Source organism: Parasteatoda tepidariorum, chromosome 10, assembly GCF_043381705.1.
Source record: "Parasteatoda tepidariorum isolate YZ-2023 chromosome 10, CAS_Ptep_4.0, whole genome shotgun sequence".
Classification (NCBI taxonomy): domain Eukaryota; kingdom Metazoa; phylum Arthropoda; class Arachnida; order Araneae; family Theridiidae; genus Parasteatoda; species Parasteatoda tepidariorum.
This window is the reverse complement of record NC_092213.1, coordinates 9,713,869-9,736,731: the sequence shown is the minus strand read 5'-3', so window position 1 is coordinate 9,736,731 and position 22,863 is coordinate 9,713,869. Positions and strand designations below refer to the sequence as shown.

The 22,863-nt window shown below is 30.6% G+C and overlaps 2 protein-coding genes across 4 annotated transcripts in view; one reads left to right on the top strand and one right to left on the bottom strand.

The window, feature by feature from the left end:
- LOC107452286 (kinesin associated protein 3) overlaps positions 1-13,448 on the top strand; it is a 41,919-nt gene extending 28,471 nt beyond the window's left edge. For all 3 annotated transcript variants that reach the window (XM_071186215.1, XM_071186216.1, XM_043047804.2), the window contains exons 14-19: positions 2,266-2,391; positions 3,182-3,280; positions 6,557-6,642; positions 9,168-9,345; positions 10,130-10,247; positions 13,193-13,448. In XM_071186215.1, the coding sequence (XP_071042316.1) occupies positions 2,266-2,391; positions 3,182-3,280; positions 6,557-6,642; positions 9,168-9,345; positions 10,130-10,247; positions 13,193-13,214 (629 nt within the window). In that variant the 3' untranslated portion in view covers positions 13,215-13,448. The remainder of the gene's footprint in view (positions 1-2,265; positions 2,392-3,181; positions 3,281-6,556; positions 6,643-9,167; positions 9,346-10,129; positions 10,248-13,192) is intronic.
- A 2,578-nt stretch (positions 13,449-16,026) lies between these two features.
- LOC107452301 (zinc finger protein sens) overlaps positions 16,027-22,863 on the bottom strand; it is a 12,947-nt gene continuing 6,110 nt past the window's right edge. The window contains exons 2-4 of the mRNA XM_016068677.3: positions 21,020-21,675; positions 17,568-17,781; positions 16,027-16,281 (exon numbers count right to left, since the gene is read on the bottom strand). Of these exons, the coding sequence (XP_015924163.2) occupies positions 16,076-16,281; positions 17,568-17,781; positions 21,020-21,675 (1,076 nt within the window). The 3' untranslated portion in view covers positions 16,027-16,075. The remainder of the gene's footprint in view (positions 16,282-17,567; positions 17,782-21,019; positions 21,676-22,863) is intronic.

Genomic DNA, 22,863 nt, shown 5'->3' with positions numbered 1-22,863 from the left:
TTAAAGGTAAAAAAAAGATATTAATTCTGGAAAATTCTTATTTTAATTTTATTAAATAGCATTTATGTGATATAAATTAATTATAGTTACATCTATTGATGAATTGACCTCATTGAATATAAAACAAAAGCAACCGAAAATTAAAAGCGGTTTTTTGAAATTGTAAATTAATAAAAATTCTCATACTGGGCATTCATGGTTATGCTAACCGGAGACATATTCAGGTTAAAGTTAATTAACTTTGAGCCCAATTGAAATGCAGTTACATACATGGTGGATTGAAATGTTTGAATCTAATATGGTGTTACTCTTATAAAACCTGTTTGAAATGCAACTCAGGGTTAGTTTCTATCGTGAATTCGAGTGTAAGTGTTTCTGATGTGCGGTTTAATTTACTATTTGTATTTCACAAAAGAAAATATCAGTTGACCTCATGTATATAGTATTCAGGAAACTTTGGTGGCTCAGGGGATAGAGCGTTAACCTTCTGATGACGTGAACCAGGTTCGAATCCCAGAGATGACTGATCGATACAAATTCTACACCCGGCTTGCACCGACCACTGTGCTGAAGTAAAAATATCCTCAGTGGTAGACGGATCATGGGTTATAGTCCCCTTGCCGTCAGGCTAACTGTGAGAGGTTCTCATGGGGTTCCTTTCCATGTAATTCAAATGCGGGTTAGTTCCATCAAAAAGTTCTCCACGAAGGCAAAACTTCTCCCAATACTTGATCCAGGAGTTCCCTTGTCTTCTGGATTGGGTTCGAAATTACAAGGCTATGTAGTTGCACAGAGGTAGTCGTAAATCCAAAATTGGATCTTCTGTTCAATGATGGCTATAAAATAAATATGGTATTCCGGATACTCTCTTCAATTCTCTTCTGTTGGAGAAGTATGTGAACATTTCTTGGGGATCCTAGTTCCAATTTTGAACAAAAAATGGAATGTTTTTTGCTGTAATTTTTAAAAATTAATATTGTTGAGAGCTTTAACTAAAATTAATAATAATGTAAGCAACAATAAACATTCAATTTTCTGCAGAAATAAGGACACATGAAACAATGGGAAGTTAATACAAAGTAGTCACAGGACAGGAAAAAGTTTAGAAATTTTATCAATCTGCAAAATTCTGGAAATTGAACTGAAAAACCCAAAATACCAAAGGAATTGAATTAATTTGAGTTTAAGGTACCTTAAAGTTCAATATATTTTTACAAAACAAATTGGTTAACAATTTTTTTTTGTTTAAAAAAAATTCTTATTTACTAACTTTAATGGGAAGCATAACTGTTTTGTTATATATTATATGTATATGAATAAGTCATATATTGATAATATTTCTCGTACATAGCACTTTATGCAGTGATGTATTAATTAGCTTATATTCAATTCAGATGTTGTAAAATTAATCTCAATTTTTTTTTGTTATTAAATATTTTCTGGTATAAAGTGTGTGAAAAATAATTGAACTAATTCAGCTGCTTAAGAATGAATTTCGAATCCCAGTTAGATGTGACAAAGGGGGGTGACATTCTTGGGGTTCAAGTATTCATTATTATTCGTATGTGCATTTGTTTTCTTTAATTTTTGTTGAAAATGTGAGTTTCATTGTTTATTAACTGGATTAGTAAAATTTTACAAACGCTCTCTATAACAGTAAAATTTTATACCAAGAAAATTTTACCTTAATGTTACAACGTCTGAATCCCTTTGAAATAACTGGGATAACACTGCACAAAGTGCCATCTTTGAGAAATATTATCAGCAGCATTATTAATAAATTAATAATAAAATTTTTCACCCTGAATTGCGAAAATCATGGATATTCCATAAAATCAGTCTGGAAAAATCAAGGAATATTTTATTCTGAATATTTGTTGCCATCTTGTCATATTTTAATAAGTTTTTGAAAATTGAGATTTGGTGAACTATGATCTTAACTCCTGGCTTTTCAAAAAACTTACAAACTAAGAAAATCCAAATACAAGTTTAGGGACAAAAAAATTTTTTTTTAATAAATTGTGTGCCCAATTAATGAAAATTTTTGTTACATTATTAATTTTTCTAACATAGAAAGGATATGAAGTGGTCAAAAAAGAAGGGATATCACTGCTGCGCATCCCAAACTGATGATCGCCTCTTGATGAGATGACGGGGGATATTAGAGTTTTATTTGAAAAGCAAAAATGAATTAAAATGTTTTCTTATTAAACAACTCAACACTAAAAATAGTTTTTCTGAAGATAAACAAATGGATAATTTCAGGAAACTGTGAAGACGATATGATTCTGGAAGTTATCATTCTAGCTGGAACATTTTCAGCTGAGGAAGTTTGTGCAACTACCCTTCTTGAATCAGGCATGATAAAACATGTTATTGAACACTTAAATGGTAAGTTTAACAAACTGTGTCTCTATAAGTTTAATATTAAGTAAATTTTATTTGCTGTAGTTGTAGTTTACATTATTCATTAAAATTTGCTGACATTGTCAACTATTCAGTTGTTTGTTCTTCTAAGTTGGCTTGATAGAAATTTTCAATCTTTTGGAAATTTGGAATGAAAGTTTATGTGTTCAAAAATAAATAGTAAACTTTCTGTGAAAAAATTGATTTTATTGTTACTAAGCGTTATTTGATAATGTTTTAAAACATTTTTGTCTCGTATTGCAGCTAAAATAATGTTTTAAAACATTTTTGTCTTCTAATGCAGCTAAAATGTTTTTAAAGCAGTTTTGTCTCGTATTGCAGCTAAAATAATATTTTGAAACATTTTTGTCTCTTATTGCAGCCAAAATAATGTTTTAGAACATTTTTGTCTCCTAATACAGCTAAAATAATGTTTTAAAACATTTGTCCCCTATTGTGGCTAAAATAATATTTTAAAACATTTTGGTCTCCTATTGCAGCTAAAATAATGCTTTAAAACATTTTTGTCTTCCAATGCAGCTAAAATATTTTAAAGAAGTTTTATCTCGTATTGCAGCTAAAATAGTATTTTAAAACATTTTTGTCTCTTATTGCAGCTAAAATAATGTTTTAAAACATTTTTGTCTCCTAATGCAGCTAAAATGATGTTTTAAAACATTTGTCCCCTATTGTGGCTGAAATAATATTTTAAAACATTTTAGTTTCCTATTGCAGCTAAAATAATGTTTCAAAACATTTTTGTCTCCTATTGCAGCTAAACAAGAAGATGATGAAATTGTGCTGCATATTGTTTATTTATTCTACCAACTTATATACCACAGAGCTACGAGAGAAGTCATTATTAAAGATACTCGTATCCTTCACTATTTCAGTTTATAAGTCATTTACATAAACAAGTTTATCCCCTCATTTGTAAAGTTATATTACTCAATCTTTTTTTAGAAGAAGCATGAAACTTATTGTAAATGCCATACTTATTTTATGGGCCATATTTTCTGATTACCCAATACACTTAAATACTTATCTGGAATGCATTTTGTTTTAAATTTTATTCTTAGTATTGTAATCATGTTTTCAATAACAGCTTTATCAAAATCAGGATTTCATAAATAAGTTCATGTAATATTACACAAATTTATAATACGAAAAATGGTGTTTGTATTGTTTCTTGTTTTTAGATTCTTTAAATTTATTTAAAATTAAAAAAAAGTGTCATGTTTTTGTCTTTATTGAATACATTTTAAAGTAAATAATCAGGGTGGCCACCCACTTGGAAAACCTGGAATTATCAGGGAATTTTTTTATACTGGAAAAAACCTGGAAAAGTCAGGGAAATTTAGATAAAAACCTGGAAAAATCAGGGAATTTTAAAGAAAAGCTGGAACTTTTTTATAGATCTTCTTAATTTAAATTATTTTATGATCCGTTATACTGACTTTTTTTTAAAACGAAAAATTATTGCCAAACAGTTGAAATATCAACTTAGCTATATTTTGCATGCATCAAATTTACTCCATTAATCTCTGTTAAACTAGAATGCCACATAAAACCCATGATTGCTAAATGAATGGAGAAACCTTTTTGGAGACAGTTTAGGAAAGGCAAAGATTGTGGTGGAGGTTGAAGAAAGAGTTAAAATATTTACTTCTGTTTATAAAAGTAGCATTTGTTTCACTTCTAAACCGTGGGTTGAATCCATTTATCGTTTGTTCCGATGCTTTAAGTTTTTTCCTTTCTTCTAATAATATAGCTAAGTTTTGATTAATTTTCAAAAATGACTAAACTTATTTATATATATAAAAAAATGTATATTAATGATTTTTTTTAGAAAGAAAAATGCTACTACTTGGCCACCTAATATTTGGTATTCAGACGATTTGTTTGGCCGACTATTCAGTATTCAGCAACTCTGCCAAATCACTATTCATTACATCCCTAATGAAAATATATTATACAATACTAATCAAAGTTTTTTTTTTAGTCTCTCTGTATTTGCCATTCGGTGCACTTTGTGCAGAAATTGCATTCACATTAAACTTTTTTAATTCAATCAAAACAATATATTTTACATGCTAAACTTATTATTTTCTCTACATCCAACTTAATTTAACCACATTCAACTTGTACCAAAACGTTAAAAATTTTAAAAAAAGGTAAAAGACAAAATCATGCTAAAAATAAATGTACTTCAATTATTTTTTTAATATGATGTATTAAAAAAATATCATTTTAAATAAAATACTTTAAAATTTTTGTACTTTTGTTGTATCCATCTTATACTTTATGAAAAAAAAGAACACATTAACCTGGAAATTTTAAGATTTTTACCTGGAAAACCTGGAAAAATCAGGGAAATTTAAAACCTGATTTGAGTGGCCACCCTGATAATATTTTTATAAGATATATTTTAACATCAATGCATTGTTTATCTTCTAAAAGGATTAAGAATATAAAGGTAATCGATTAATAATTGTTTAAACGGGCTGTAATGGATATTTAAGTGGCCTTGACTGTTGAAGCAATTTCTTTAAAATACTTCAGAAATTTGCATGCCTCTTACAGGTCTCTACTCTTTATCCTAACCCTAGTGAATCATATACCAATATTAAGTATATATACACTCAAGAGCCAAAACATTATGACCACCCCTACATTTTGCAATGAATTCTTCTGGATGACGTGGAAGGCACGTGATCAGGTGGAAGTGGTATTTAACTGTTGCTGGAGTGTTTGAAGAATCATTCTTTCGCTTACTTTTGTTTGTGATGGGAAAGGCTGCGGATCTAAGCGACTTTGATAGAGGGCAGATTGTAATGACTCGAAGGCTCGAAACAAGTATTTCCGAAACTGCACGACTCGTGAGTTGTTTGCGATCTATAGTTGTTAGTACTTATGCAAAGTGGATGAATGACGGTGAAACCAGCAGTAGATGACATGGTGTTGGACGTCCACACTCTATCAAAGAAAAAGGTCGTCGGAGATTGTCTCGCTTGGTGAAGCAAAACCGGAATCTGACAGTGTCTCAACTGGCAGCCCAATACAATGCAGGGTCAAGTAGAATGGTATCAGAGCACACAGTTCAGTGGTCACTGTTGGATATGGGGCTACTCAGCAAAGGTCCCATTCATATGCCTTTGCTGACCAAGCGTCATCGCCAAAAACGCCTGCACAGGGCCCGGGAACATCAGGACTGGTTCATGGATCAGTGGGAGAGAGTTGCCTGGTCAGATGAATCATAGTTTGTCATTCATCACGCCGATGGCCGTGTCAGGATATGCCGTCTTCCAGGCTAACAGTTGCTCCTGCAATGTACAGTATGTCATACACAGGCCTTTGGTGGCAGTATTATGCTTGGGGGGACGTTCTCTTGGACGTCTCTGGGATCCGTGGTTGTGGTAGAGCAGATCATAAATGCTACAGTGTATCTGAACATCATTGCGGACCAGTTGCACCCTTGCATGGTCTCTGTTTTTCCAGCTGGAAATGGAATTTTCCAACAGGACAAAGCCCCGTGTCACAAGGCTCAAATTGTGTTGGAGTGGTTCCAGGAACATGATGTTGAATTCCAGTTAATGTCCTGGCCACCTAACTCACCGGATCTGAATCCGATAGAACACATTTGAGATGTCATGGAACAGCAGCTCAGAGTTCAAAGACCACTAAGTTGCAATATCTCGGATTTGAGTGACTGTTACTTAAACATCTGCATCTGGTACAATCTGTCTCCGGCCATCTACCAAGGACTTGTGGCATCCATGCTAAAGCGGATTGCAGCTGTGTTGCGGGCTAAAGGTGGGCCAACTCGTTATTAAGAGGTGGTCATAATGTTTTGGCTCTTGAGTGTGTATATATATAAAATAAATTTTTTAATGACTTTTTAAACATATCTTTCAAATCTTAAAATCATGTACTACACAACTTAATTCAAGATTTGAAATATGTTTACCTCAAATTTAATTATATGCAAACCCCTTAAATGAAAGATGCAATTCTTATATAAAATTTAAAATCTGGAGCATTTGTTTTAAATTTAACATTCTCTTTTGTTTTTCTTTTATCTGCTCTTTTCCTAGAAAATGTGTACCTGGCTATTCAATAAACTATTTATTCTCCTTATCAAGTGTCTCAGAAATTCCGGGATATTTGCTTGATTTGATGCATGATAAAAATACTGAAATCAGGAAACTTTGTGATAGAAGCCTGGAAATAATATCGGTAAGTTACTTGCTATTACGACCATTTATAAAAGATGTTCGCTCCCCGATTGGCTCCATGTATCAAGTGACAAGATATGGGCTTAAGCCAATAATTTTATCTTAAAAAGCTTGTAGTAGGGGCAGTTCATCACAATTTTGACAGCAAGAACTATAATCAGAATTCAGAATATAATTTTGTTAAATGAAGATACAAAAATGGTTAAGGACACTGTTTCTATGTGACAGCTTGTTTTAAGTATAATTAGTCTGAATTTTGATAAAATGTACTTGAAAGCTCATGAAAGTTGGGAATTTTTTTTTCTATAATTGATTTATAACCTAGTCAAGGAGTTAAAAGAAAATTGCAAGCTATACAATTGCTGTTATTGTTTTTATAAAAGAAAAATATAATGCCATAAATTACTTTATGCCATGAATGTTTTCTACAAATTCAAATTATTATTTATACAAATTATATAAATAATCAAACTATCAAATAACTTGAACCGGCTTATTAATATTTTAAAATTCTATGATTTATTATTATTTAACTTCAAAAATTCCTAGATTTTGGAATCATTCAATTTTGTTGCAGTTTAGATTGTTATGAGTATTATATTTGTGTGCAAATTGAATATTTAAGGCATGTTGAATCTTTTTTTTTAAATTGTAAACGTATGACTGTGAAACTGAAATTACTATTTTTAAACAGCAACAACATCTTCATCTCTAGCTAAATGTATTTGCCTTGAACATGGATTATAATTGAAGAACTTTGAGTTGATGATATTTTAGTGAATTTAGGTTAATGAGTTTTATAAAGTTTATATGTTGACAATGAGAATGGGAGAAAATGCATTGTCTTAGTTTTCTTTCATAAGTTTTCAATTGTTTAGAAATAATTTTTTAAATAATTGAGAGATTGAAGAGTCAAGCTTTGAGTATTTCAGTATACTCACCACCAGTTTTTTTTTAATTTTTTTAAAAAGTTTTTCAAGGACAATTTCTATGTTTACCACCTGTGTATTCTAATATATTTTGACATAATTTCACTGCTTAGGTATACTTTCTGTAGATAACAGTATAGAGAAATAGTCTGAACTAGGTGCCTCCAAAATATGAAAAAAGAAAGCTGATTTTCATATTATAAGTCCTCTTTTCTGTTTTAGAAATGATGAGAAAAATGTACCTATACTCAGAGGTCAAAATATATTGAAACAGTAATAATTTATATAACTAAATGTAAGGTCCCAATTATAGATTTATAGAATTCAAACTAATAAGTAAACAAATTAAATTGACATGAGGTTGTCTTATGTTTAGCATAAAAGAAAATATTCTTTTAGGTTAGTAAGGGTGATATGGTTTAAGCAATTAAAAAATATGCTATAATTAACTTCAAAAATTTAAATTTAACTCACTTTTCCATCTGTTGCAGAATGATTCAGTGGTGAATGGGTGCATTAATAAAGAAACCATATTTAATAACAACAAATTTATTAATAAAAACAATCAAAAAATATGATAAGAAATGGGGCTCTCCAATGAGCCATCCAATTTAATCCATTGCCTGCCACATAAGTGATTACAGAATTATTGTGAGTGATTACAACATCCTCTTCTGGTCAGGCAGAAATTAGTAACACCATCTTTCTTATGCCTTATTTGTTGAAATATATTTCTATTTTAGAGAAAAGATTTAACAATCATCATTTTCATGAAGTCAAGTAGTCTAAATATTAAAAAAATGATTACCACAAATTTTTTTTTAAAGAAATCTAAAAGTAACACTTATTCATCCCACTTTCTGGATGTTTTGTAAATGCATGATGTATTGGTTTTTAGTGAAAAGGCAGGTTTTCTAAAGTTACTTTTCAACTGAATGCATTTGAATTATTGATCTACTCCATAAATACTGAGAGACTACCCCTTGAATCGCTCACCCCTGAGATCTGCCTGATGACCTTGAATTTTACCTTTTTACCTATTTTGTAAATTTTTTGAAATTTGTAACAGTACTGGGTGACAACAGATGAAGGAAAAGTCTGAGAGTTACATAAAAATGCAAAAAAATCAAGAAAATTTTTATAAAAATTAAAAAATCAGATAATCTAATAAAAGTATAAGTTTGGGAAAAAAGAATTGATTTAAGTTTGATACATCTAAGTGACCATTATTTTTACCAAAAAAAAATGGTTTTGATGTAATTTTTTTTAAAAATAATCATATCAATCAATATCAATCAATCAAATCATCATCAATCATATCAATCAAATAATCATATCAATCATAAGTGTTTTTTTAAATATATTTTATTTAAAAGAACACAATTTTATTAAATAGAAACATTTGAAACAAATTGATGAGTGAGACTGGGTGGTCAACTGTTATCATTAAATCTCGTACAATCTGGTCTTAATGACAGCATAGCATATTCAACTTTATTAAACATTACCGACCTCCATCTATCAGCATAAAATGCTATTATTTGCATTTCCATACACTAAAACTGATACTAATGTTAACACATATTTTAATTAATAGGAGTATAATGAAGAGTGGGCCAAGAAGATCCAAATTGAGAAATTCCGTTGGCATAATTGCCAGTGGCTTGAAATGATTGAGTCCCAGCAATTAGATGAGGCTGATTTCTATGGGGAAGATTCTTACACCCCAAGGATTCAGGACTTTCTCAATCCGTCAGATTTACTTTATGGAAGTGGTATGAAGTCATTATTGCTATTTTTTTTAAGAAACTAAGTTTGTTTAAGGTTTTGTCATATGAAATGATGCTTTTTAACAAACTATGTGCCATTTTTATAACTGTTATGAGTTCCTAACAGTTATGTGTGACTTTTAGGCTGCTTTTCCATTATATGACATGTTGATAACATAAAGGACCTGATTGTTGTCTGATTATACCGGGTCTAGTATTCTGGTCTTTTCTGTCTTTTTAGAACATGTAATTTAGTTTTTTAAAAATCCATAATATTTTTACACATAATATTTTTTATCCATGATGTGTTAAAATGTGTTTTAAATATATTATAAGTAAAAAATTATTGTTTGCAAGCTTTTCTTTTATAAACTACAACAAAAGTTATCACTGGTAAACTTTTTTATTTAGCATTTTAAATTTAACAATTATTCGCTTTTTATAAAAATAGATGGCTTTGCTATTTTTTTCTAAATAAAGAACCATAAATTTGAACTTGAACTAAGAATTTTATATGTCTACTGAAAATTCATTTAAAATATATTTTTTATCAACTTCAAATTTTTTTTCCTTTTTTCAAAGTGTATTTTTCTCAAATAAATTTTTTTTTTTTTGGTTCACACATCTAATTGCCAACACAAATATTATTGAAAAGTTTGTTCATAAATATTTGAGGACTAGTATACTTACCTTAAGTTTTTTTAAGCTTCATAAAACCTGTATTTTTACTTAGAATATTTATAATAGTTTTTTTTATTTTTCTTAAATATTTCATATCCTTATATATTAGGTGCTTATGAGTCCCTGTTGAGTGATGAAAGCTTATCTCCGGATGTCCTAGATGATCTGCCTCCTGCAAAATCTATAGACAGTGCATCCTGCCGTCCAAAGTCTCGTTACAAAAATAGGTACACTCTTCGTTTCTCAATAAATATGAAAGTTTATTTTTTTTATTTAATATTGCCACTAAAAACCAAATGTCAAATTCTATTTTTTGTTTTACTTTTTTGTACTTCTAACCAATTGACCAAAATTTTCCTTTACGAAACTTTAATGCGAGCCATTCATTCCTTTATGCCTCTAAAGCAGTGACTATGAACACAAAAGATGAAGTGATGCTTGCTAGATTTGAAAGAAAAATATTGAGAAATATATTTGGAGGTCTTAGAATATTATTGGAGAGGAAACACGAGCTCCGAAATCTATAAATTATTTAAAGATCCAGACATGCTTAAATTTTTAGCTATACATAGGTTTAAATGGGCAGGATACTTAATAATATTGGAGGATGTTTGAGCCACTAAAAAGATCCTGTCCAAACCATTTAGTATCTGGAAAAACAAAACAAAAGGTGGATTAACTATATGAAAATAGTCATTAAAACTATTAGAAAAACTAACTGGAAAACCTCAATCAGGAACAAAACAGCATGGAATAAAATTCTAAAGAAGGCTAGGGCCCACCTATCCTTCTTCAGTGAATCCTGGCAGTTAGGAAGAATCCATTAGCATAAAAATTTATATCCATTGAAGGAATTGAGAAGTAATGGAATGTGTGTTGCAGTCGATATACGTGTCGTCGGCTTCTGAAGATTTTCAGCCATGCAATTTTATTCCAAAGGTCCAATATTCCCATTGAATAGTGAGGAGTAAATAACTCCTAGAAGTTTAATAAAGCCCATTTGTAATGCATTTTAGTAGACACTGTAGCATTCAAATTCAGAACTTCCGGAACATTTATTTTTACTTCCGAAACATCCCGCAGGTCGCCCCAATAAGAAAAAAAAGAAATGATTACCCAACCAGTTGTTTAATTTAATGTTCTTTAAATTGGATAATTCCGAAATTCAAAGGTTGAAATTTGCTGGAAAATATTTCTTTCATAAGTTTTAAAATTTAAGCTCTCATACTTCCTTTAACCACCATTCCCGTACTTTTGTCCACCCCACCACCGATCTAATTTTGACTCAAGGGGGGAAATTCCTTCTCACAGCCTAAAGAACTCTAAGATAGAATTGAAAGAACGTAAAAAAGAACTACAAACAGCTAATAAATAAGTTTCTTATTTTTTAAGGAGAAAAATAAAAGAAAACTCAGAAAAAGTTTGCAAGCTCTGTGGACAAAAAAAATGATTTTGATCTTCTAAAGGAATGTATAAAGAGGGATTTTCCTTAAAAGGGTAGCGTAATATCCAGGATTATTTAACATTATCGGCGTAGGCAATTTTCACAGACCAGCAGAAAATTATGTAGGAAATGAGGTAACCTACCAAACAGACGACTTAAAACCAAGACTCCACTGTGTGTATATATAAACTTCAAATTTTGACTTCTTAAGTCTGTTTGGGATACAGTAGTGTGCTTAATGTGATCGATCATTTTGAGGCACAATGGTTTTGATGACATTAAATAAATCACAAAATATGATCCTTTTAAAAATTTAAGCCCCATCAACTGAGTTTGAAAATAAATTGTAAACAAATATACCTTATATCTATATGCTGTTATATTTCCTTAAAAATATAAAAATTGTACTAATTTTAAAAAAAAATCATTAATTGTTGTTTGTCTATGAAATCTATGTCTTTTAAAATCATGGAGCAATATTGTGTTCCAATAAAGGATCTGATATCTGAAATGGTTTGTCATATCTAAAAACAGGATCGTAAAATCTGAAAAAAATTTCTTCAGTTTCTTGGTCAACTTTCTGAGATTTGCAGGGCATATTTGCCATTTGGATGCAATTTGCTCCACATATAAAATTTTCAAACATAAACAACTTGGTAATAGAGCTAGAAGATGCCTGAAACATTGATGCTTCAACTCCATTAAAGCAAATTTTAAAGCAATGATGGTATTGAACTTGTATGATCAGGTAACAGAGAGAAATGCACTAAGAAATGTTCTGGAGAGGTCCATGGCTACCCTGTGCTGTTGTACCAATGAAAATGATTTTAAGTTATTTAGAAATCTTGGGTATAAATTCAATTTGGACAATTCTTAAATTATTTCCACCCCAGTCACATCAGCTCAACTTGATGCTCTGGAATATTGTTTTATTCATATAAGTATGAATTCCCTTGTTAATGAAATTAGTTCTTCATCACTTCTCCATGACATGTGAATATGCATTTTACCATCATTTGCGCCTCTCGGACACTGTGGTTTTTCTTGTACTGTTTCACATCTTTTTTTCTTCTCTCTGATACTGTGGTTTTTTCTAGTTTTTTTCTCATTCATGTCTGGCAAGTTTTGAAAATAGGCTCCTGTATTTGAATGCTTGAAATATGTCACCTGTTATTTCCAATTTCTATTTTTTTTGAAGCGAAAGTTTTTAATCAAGTAATATAGGTTTTGGTGTTTGAGTTGTGTTAAAACATAATGTGAGTTCGATCCCCACTGGCCAAAGACTTCCCGTATAGTAAATGGTGACTGTTGCACGTTAAATCAGTTGGGTCACATAGTCCTTCATATTCTCATAACAAATCATACCTCTGGGAGTTCTGAATTGGAGAATGAGAGGAATGATGGGAGTTCTGAATCATTCTCTGGTTCAGGTCAAAATTATGATCTGTGGATGTATGAATGGGTCTGCCCTATAAACAGGCACTGACGTGTGTGTGGCTAAAGTTGTATTCTTGGCCATAGATGGCGCCACCGATAAAATGAAACTTATCCTCTGCCTTAAATTCGCTTGGTTTCACCAAGCAGGTTTGCTGGCATTGGCAAGTGGCATTAGAAACAACAAAAACATAATGTTGTATTCTTTAAAAAAATAAAACATATGTTTTCTTTTCCTTGTTCTTTAAAAAAATATTTTGAAATTGAACTGTGCTATATTTTTATATTTTTTAGAATACCTGGGCCTGAACAATGATGTGCTGTTTTGAGCCATTCTAAAGTATCAAGCAATTATAATCATATTTTGACCAGTGCAATTATCATATTTATGCATTTGAACATAGACACATTTTTTCATAAAATCAAAAGCTGTTTTTTTTTTACTTAATTTTTGCATATTATTTATTTGTATTTAAATGGCTTTTTACATATATATATTTAAATTATTATTTATTTATTGATAATTTAATAAATGTTATATAGAAATCTTTTTGTCAGTTATTGCCATATTTCGTCATTGCTGTTGCTTTTTACTTGAGTATTGGTTGCTATGTTATATTTTTATGAAATGTTTTTCCTAAGTGTTTTATGAAGGTCTGCCCACCCTGCTAGCCTCAATAAATGTGCCCTCTTTGTAAGAATAAGCCGCCATCCCTTAAAAGAACTGCCTATTAATTCAGATTCGATTTTGAAGAAAATTAATTCACTTTTTAAATTATAATTACACATTGGTAAAATTATCTGTGTTTATAGGTTAAATTCCGATTACTATTGCAAATATTTACTTTGTTACGATTATTCTCAACTCGCTAAATTTTTGTAAGTAATTTTAAATACCTTTTTTTTAAAAAAGAGAAAACGCACCTTTAAAAGTTCATTTTATCAGTGCCCTGCCCATTTTAATTTTTAGGGAAAACTTTTGTTTCTTGTATTAAATGTTTTACATGTTTTAAAATTTTCTTCAACTTTATTTTTCACTTTCAAACTTCTAAGAAGTTTATTTTAATTTTTATTATTACTGGAAAAACAATGTTTTTAACCATTACGATTTCAAGATTATGGTCTTCTGATTGACTAATAAAATTACTATTATTGATAATTTATGTAAGAGTTTGTTTCAAATAAAAAATTACTATTATTGATAATTTATGTAAGAGTTTGTTTCAAATAAGTTTTTGTTTCCATTGGCCATCAAGAGTTATGGAATTTTGTTGTTTGCAATTAATGGAAAAAAACGATATGATAGGAATGAAATAGAAAAGAAGGAAAGAAATCTCTGTTTTCCCCTTTCGAATACGCTATTCTAAAACGTCTCTCCTTACAGAAATCAAAAGAAAATAAACTGAAATTTGAAATGCTGTGAGCAGAACTTTATAGCATTTAAAATGGAGGATGCTAAAAAGACAACGGGGGCTAGTTCTATTTTAAACAAAAACAAGAACATTGATTCCATGTAATCAATAAAATTTTATTTTATAATGATGTATGAAATTTCAGTTTTGCATAATTTTTTAATTTAATACCATCAGCTAGGTGTTATTCTCTTTATTTTAAAATAGTAAATTCATGCTTAATTTCCTAAATATTTGAATTACCTTTATAGAATTAAGTAGTAATATATACACCTTTAAATTGCGCTAATTTTAATTTCCTAATCGCTAACTGTGTATATTTCTGTGCTGTTGTACTTCTAGGTATTGATACCTAGTTTGGTAATTGGCATGTTTGGTATTTTTGATCTTCATAATATGGAACACGTTGCAATAATGTGAAAAATATGTTCTCAATAGTTCATCCGAGCGAACGTCAAGTGTCCCATAATGAGTGCTTGGGGAACGCTGGCATCGAATTTTTGAGGGGGACTAAATTAAAATTCATGGTCACATTATTTCTTTAAATTTCCCTCTTCAAATAATTATTATTTAATTTGTTAAACCACTTAAAACAATAAATTTCTTTCTTGCTTTCTACCTTTCATAAGTTCATATGAATAATCATTCGTGAAAATTTTCGTTATTTGTCTGAAATATTAGAGGGGACTTGAAAAGATTTCTAATTAGTGAGACTGTCCGATCCCCTGCAAACGACGCCCATGCTCAGGTGACTTCTAGTGAGGTGACCAGGTTTGAATCCCAACAGTGGCTGATTAATAGGAAGTCTGCTCCAGGCTCACACCGTTCTCGGCGCTGATGAAAATAATCTTCAGTAGTAGACGGACCATGGGTTAAAAACCCCTGTTACCGGACTTAGTGTAAGGAGATTTCATGGTTTTCCTCTTCATGTAATGTGAATGCGGGTTGGTTCCGTCGAAAAAAGTCCTCCATAGAGGCTAGTTTGTCCCAATTATGGATCCCTGAATCAAGGAGTTCCATTGTCTTCTACAGGTGCACTATGAAATTCGATATGAAATCTTAATTATCAGGTGATACTATGCAGCTTTATTGTTTTTACGTTACTGAAACCAGTTTGCAGTTGTATGCGTTTGTGTATCAATTGGTTGAATTAGTCGATAGATAATATAAATTCGACAATCGGATAAATTAGACGATGTAGTATATAATTATAGAAAACTTATTATATCAGGTATTATACTAGTATATTATAATATATAGACCAAATTATTCGACGCACTGTAGTGTTTAAATAATTGCATGCTTTGAATGAGTTTATATGCAATTCTTTCATATTTAAACATACATGTAATGGGTTTTTATTCAGGAGATTTTTTTTCTATACTTCCTATGTGTATTTATTTTTAACATACTGCATTACAATGATAACCAACTGATACACGAACATAAACAAGTGTAAACCAGTTTTAGTCGCGTAAAAACATTAATGTTGTATAGTATCTCTTGATAATTAAGAATTTAAATAAAATCTTATAGTGCGTCTAATAATGTGACTAGGGACTGAAGGTTGGGTTCAAAATTGCATAGCTATAGAGTTGAACATTGATAGTCATTAACTCAGAATTGGGTCAGCTATTCAATGCTGGTTATAAAATAAAATGCCCCATGATATTTAAAAAAAAATACATAAAAATGTACATGCAAGTAATGAGAGAGTTATGTGCAGATAAATTTATTTTTTACATAGAATATAGTGTATAAATATTTACAGACTAGTAGAGGCATCTAAATAGGTCATAGAATAGTGTTTAGAATCCATGTGTCGTAGGAGGTCGATTTTCCTCTGGAATGTTCTACTGCAGACACCGCAGGGGAAAGGCTTGAATCCAGAATGTTTACGACTGTGAGTGATGAGGTTCGAAGATTGACTGAAAGCTTTGCCACAAACTTCACACTTATGTGGTTTTTCACCTGCAAGTTGAAGAAAAAAAATTTCTTAGTATATTCAAAGAAGGTTTTTTGATTAAAAGTTCTAAAGGCTGTTCAAAATAGTATGATATGTTTCATATCAAACCCAGTTAAGTTTTTCTTTTAATTGTACTTAAGAAAACTATTCTAAAAAGTCTCTTTTATTATTGAAGTATAGTTCAATATAAAATTCCAGAAAATCTCCTATAATTTAATCAATAAGAAATTCCAGGAGATCTCCTATAATTGAATCAATAAGAAATTCCAGGAGATCTCCTATAATTGAATCAAATGCATCTAATTATTGATCCAAAAAAGTATTTTAAGAAGTCTCTTTGATTATTGTTTCGTATTAATTACATCAAGGAAATAGAAGTCATAATAATTGTATCATATATAATACAATTATTATATATGATGCAATTAGTGTGACTCAGATTTCTTTGCAGTTAAGGTTTTCTTTTAATTCTATATAAAAAATATTCTGGAAAGCCTCTTGAAGTATAGTTCAATATAAAATTCCAGAAAATCTCCTATAATTGAATCAAATGCATCTAACTATTTTCTAATCATTGAACCAAAGAAGTATTTCAGGAAGTCTGTTTATTATTGTTTCATAACAATTACATCAAAGAAATATAAGTCATAATAATTGTATCTTATATTCTTATCAAATTAAATTATAGCAATTGAATCAAAGAAATATTGTATCTTAATAATTAAATTATAACCCTTGAAGTATTTTTTAAAAAAAACCAAAAAGTATTCTAGAATGTCTCTTTTTTAAAATCCACCCTACATTTTCTTTTACTTAAATTTTCGTGATGACTTTTAAAAAACATAATGCTAAAATGGCTGTTCTTTCGTTGTGTTGAAATAGTGTGCATATGTTATAACTAAAATTTACTATCATGCTCTTCATGTTTTAAAATCATTGAATTAGAAAAATTTGCAACCAGCCCTTTTCTAAAATTAAAAATTTAGAAATAATTCTTAAAATCTTCTATTCACAAAGCTAAAAGCTTTTTTTTTTTAATAAAGAAATTAATAAAAGTTAATCACTTTTTCTTATTTTTTAGTATAAAGGGTTACAAAGATATAGTAGAATATGAAAGGAACTCTTCTAGAAAATAGCTAATTGCAAAGAAACAAAAAAGTTAGCTTTTTTAAAAAGTGAGTTGAGTTAATTTGAATCGAATCGCCTCAAATATTTAAACAGAATCCTAGAATATTTGAGAGATCTAGTTTCGCATTGAATATTTGAAATTATTTTATAAATGTTGCTTTACCTGTGTGTATGTAGGTGTGCTTTTTCATGTCTGACTTTTGGTGGAAACTCTTCCCGCAGTAGGTGCAGGGGTAGGGCCTAATGTTCAGGTGGATCAGAAGATGGGTTGACAGCGTAGAGGATCGCTTGAAGGACTTTCCACACTGCTTACAAGTGAATATCTTGGAACCCACTGAAGGTGGATGTTCGTTTCTTTTTTGTCCGCCGTCATTCTCCTAAGAAGAAATGAAATATCGTTTCAGAGCTGTGGATTTTCTGGACTCCGAAAGCTATTACGAAAATGAAATGCGTGCGTTTCTCTGCTAATACAAAACAATTATAAATTATTGAGCGAACTATTTTTTTTTAATGAACTGCCTTTATATTCATAAATTCCGAAGCCAAGTATAATTAGTTCAATGACTAGTAGTTGGCTATTTATTTAATTCTGGACAAGACCGTGGGAAGCATACTTCTCAACAAAATCATTAATTTTTAAATGTTGATGGGAAGTAGTCTTCTCACTTTTAGTTTGTGCTGCCATCTATGGATAACTTCGTAAAATAATAAAATTCTAATGAAGGGCTTTAACATAAATGTGGATTACAGTAAAAGTTACATGGAGTCAGGAAGAGAAGTAAACACTGAACTGTGAAGTCATTTTCTCTTGTGTGTTTTCTCTTGTGTCTCTTGTCCTTTAATTTAACAGAGTTTAAAAAAACATATAGTTTGAAAAAAAAGTTTTTATTTTAAAAGCAAAATAGAACCTCTTTATTTTTATTTAACTTAACACAGAGTCACGGTGGCTCAGCGGATAGAGCATTCGCCTTAAAATGGGGTGAACCAGGTTCGAATCTCAGCTGTGGCTGGCTGATACGAGTTCTACACCCGGCTCGTACCGACCACAGTGCTGACGTAAAATATCCTTAGTGGTAGATGACTCATGGGTTTGGACCTCTTTGCCTCTGGGTTAACCGTAGGAGGATTGTGTGGTTTTCCTCAATATGTAACGCAAATGCGGTTTAGTTCCATCAAAAAGTTTTGCCCAATGCTTGATTCAGGAATTTCCTTGTTTTATGGGTTGGGTTCAAAATGACAAGACTACGGAGTTGAACATTGATAGTCGTAAACTCAAAATTGGATTGGCTGTTCAACACCGTAAATTAAATAAAATGAAAATTACTTAAAACTCTTTCGGAAATGTTTTATAACATATTAATTGGTTTACATTTATATTAAAGTAAAGCATGCATTGATAAAAACGGTCATCGGTAACTTTAAATTGTATTTTTGCTAGAAAACTTGTTCCTTTCTCGTTTGCTGAATCTATTTAATGTTTTACAATTTCTCTTACCGTCAGGGTAACCCATGAAAGGTTATCGTCTTTTTTCTTTCTTCCTATTTATGTTACATAAATACGGAAATTTTTTTTTACTTATCTATAAGTCGCTTCTAGAAATTACTTTATCATTTTTGAAGCCCAAAATTACTTGAATATGAAGAGAGAATTGTAACAATAAAAGACAGCAAATTCGCTTTTATAAATCTTTTGTTTTTAATTTTGGTTACAAGTTATACGATAAAATTTCTCAGTGTGTGTCGTGAAGTGAAAGAGATTGTACAAAGATAAATCTCATTGCTCATAAATTATTTTTATAGTTATTAGATGTTAAAAATTAAACCCCGATAGTTAAAACATTTTTCATCTAATAAATCGTTATTTTGTCAAAATGTTTTAAAAAATATCCGACGTTTTACAGAAACTTCATTATGCTATTGAAAGTTTAAGTGAATCAAACGATGAATTAATTTATTATTAAATCCATTATTAGTAGATGTCTGCATTTCTTAGCAAACTTTTACATCATTCATTCTATATCAGAACAGTCATTCACATTTCTTTTAAAAAAATAAAAATAAATAAAATTTAGTTTATTAAAAAATATGAAAATAAAAAGCATATTTTTATATGTAGGCACACTATAAATCTCTTTGACGATATTTTCGATAGAAAATTACATAATTTTCATATCGTTTTCCATAACCTGGTCGGGTACTGGAAGTAATAAATCCAAATTTTTACCGAGTACCCAGATCCGGCCGAAGGTGTAAGTTTCTATTTCCGCCGGGTACCCGGCTCCGATACATCTCTAAATGAGTTCATATTTTTAAAATCAATCTTAACCACATAGAGGCTTGGTGGCTCGGGGGATAGAGCGGTCGCCTTCCAATGAGGTGAACCGGGTTCGAATTCCAGCGATGGCTAGTCAATATGAATTCCGCACCCGACTCACACCGACAACAGTGCTAACGTAAAATACCCTCAGTGGTAGACGGATTATGGGTTAGAGTCCCCTTGGCGTAAGGCTAACCATGGGAGATTTTCGTGGTTTTCCTCTCCACGTAGCACAATGCGGGGAAGTTTCATCACGATGGCAAATTTTCTCCACTATTTGATCCAGAAAGAACAAAATTTTCCCCACTATTTTGTATGAATCAGGCTTAAAATATGGATGCAAAAGTTAGAAACGCATATGAACTGCTTGCAAGGCACTGTCATCATAACCCAAAAGGACTTAAAATTCGGTACTATTCTGATTCGTATTCATCCTCCCTAAAGCCGTTTTTTTTTTCTGAGTGCGAAAAAAAATTCCAGTATATGGTGTGCTCTACACTAGGGAGCGCTGCAAGCTCCTTACTGCCTATAGTTCAGGGTTACTGGTTTTGGCGCGTCTTGTAGCCATTTGGTTCACAATATGATCATTGTGTTTTGGGACTCTCTTGAGTAGTATTTCTCGTACACGTGTATTTGTTAACCTTGTGTATAAAAGAAGAATCGTTATAAGAATCGCCATTTCAAGACCTTCCATTTCAAGACCTAAGAATTGTCATTTGAAGAACGAATCGTTATAAAACACTTCTTACCTTGTTAACAATATACCAATTTGGAAATTTAAACCTAAATGATAATTTGTAAAATGAACTTAATCTCGCTGCTCGAACAATAAGCTAACACTAACGCATGATGGTGCACGGCTTGCAACAAGAAAAAACAGTAATAAACAAGAGAAACCAAACCAGGAAAAGCGATTTCTTTCTAAATCTAGCAACTATGTCACCTTTTTTAATAAAACTAAAACAAAATTTAAACTTCAAACTCACCAGAATTACTTAATATAATTGATTTCTTATGAAAACAACATAATTGAGCTCAGAAACTATATAATTTCTTTCTTTTATTAAAAATAACATTATTTGTTTGAAAATATCGTCTCGCAGAAGTAATAAGCAGCTGTATACTTTCTAACCGGAAATAGAGCAGGTCAAGAGATCGAGATCTTTGTTTACATTTATATTGAAAACACCATATATTTTTTAGAGTAAACGACATTTTTTTTATAAAACGGCCTTGACAATAAAAAGTTTAATTATCACATCAATATTTCTATAACGAAATGAAGCAAAGATACTCACCAGCTTCTGAGGAAATAATTGTTTTGACTTATTTTCAATATTATCCACATTCGTCACCTGTTTTACTATTTGATTTATTGGCAACAGCGGCTTTAAAGTTGAAGTCGTTTTCGTGCTAGACGCATTTTTGATTTTATTTAATTCCATTTTTCTCAGAGGAGGAGGCGTTCTGTCTAACATATGTCGTCTTTTGATTTCAAGAGACGAATTATTCACAGCAGGCCTTTTCAGAGATTTTTCGATAGGACTAGATTCCACGATGCATTGTGTGCACATTCTATTCGAAATAGAAAATCGTTTGCTGCTTATTTCACCACAGCGGTCACATTTTAAATTGTAAAGTGGAACTGTTTCATTGTTTTTATCCAAATCAAAATCTGTAGGCCTCCATATAAGGTTTTTGTAATGGCTTGCTTCTTTCTGCGCCGTCGTGGTTGCTAAAAGGTATTGTTCCAGTGAGCCAGCGGATTGCAAATGTTGATTTCTCCAGTAGGGCAGTAATGGATTTGTAAAAGAAGTGTGTTGGTAAGGAAAAAAGAAAAATGGCATTCTTAAGAAATGTTTTATGTCTTCTTCATGACATAATGGATTTAATCTTTGCTGCAGAGAGATATTTCTGTAATCTTCCATTTGACTTTCCATTAGTTTTGGATTGCCTAAAAATAAATGATAGATTATAGATAGATTTCGGAGCAAGATGTATGCAGATAGATAGATAGGTTATAGATAGATTTCAGAGCAAGCTATAGATAGCTCGGATAGATTTTAGAGTAAGTTATAGATGGATCAGATAGATTTTTAAGCAAGATATAGGTAAATAGATATCGATGAATTTTGGAGGAAAAGAAATTTAAAAATTGCACTAAGTGGTGTAACTTTGAACCTGCAAAATATGAAAGATAAGATGTATTTATTTTTTGTTCCTGCATTTTCTCTTTGTATTAAATAATCGAAAGGGCAGTCACTGTATTTTATTTTATTTTAATTTTATTTTAGTATTTTATTTTAATCTAGGTAATCCGTCTATTTCGTTACGTTTAACAAAATGTCCTTAAATATAGCTGCAATAATTGTATATTTTGAAAACAAAATGTTACGTGTTTTTATAGAAAATATTGACGTTTCTAACCTATATATAAAAGTCAAATGCTATGTGTCACAGGATCCAATGAAATCGTTGACAATACGAATGTCTTACGCTTCAAATGCATCAACCAACCAATCAGGAATGTGAACGTTGTTAAATCAGAGACTATTGTTACTTTAATAAATATTTTCAAATACGAGCTGTAAATCTCTATCGAAAATAAAAACCGAATGGTCTAACACAGTTTCCCATTGTTTTCGTTTCATTTTTATTAGCCGCAAAATCACGGTAGGATCCAGTTTTCCCACATTAATTTCCATATGTTTTTGGTTGTCAATAGGACAAAATTAATAAAATCCATAAAGGTATTTTTTCCAATAAAATTATCCTTAATCTAGAGGTATTTGCTTTTGATATTTATTTTTCTTATTTTACTCTCCTTACGTTTTTGCTTTTGCTTAATCCTATGATATTTGCCTTAATACGCTACATTTTAAGATAGACTTATTTAAATCGGCGTCTAAATGTATTGAACTTTTTGCAATTATTATTTTTTGCTGCAAATTACATTAATATACTATTTTAAATCACTTTTAAGGAAATTCGATCAGCTTCGTGTACAATGTTATGCATGAGCAAATTGTATTTAATATATATAAAATATTGTACATAAAATAAATTGTATATAAAATACCTATGTTCGCAAACAGATTTTAATCGAATCGTCAGAGAAATGGCTCTTATATATATATATATA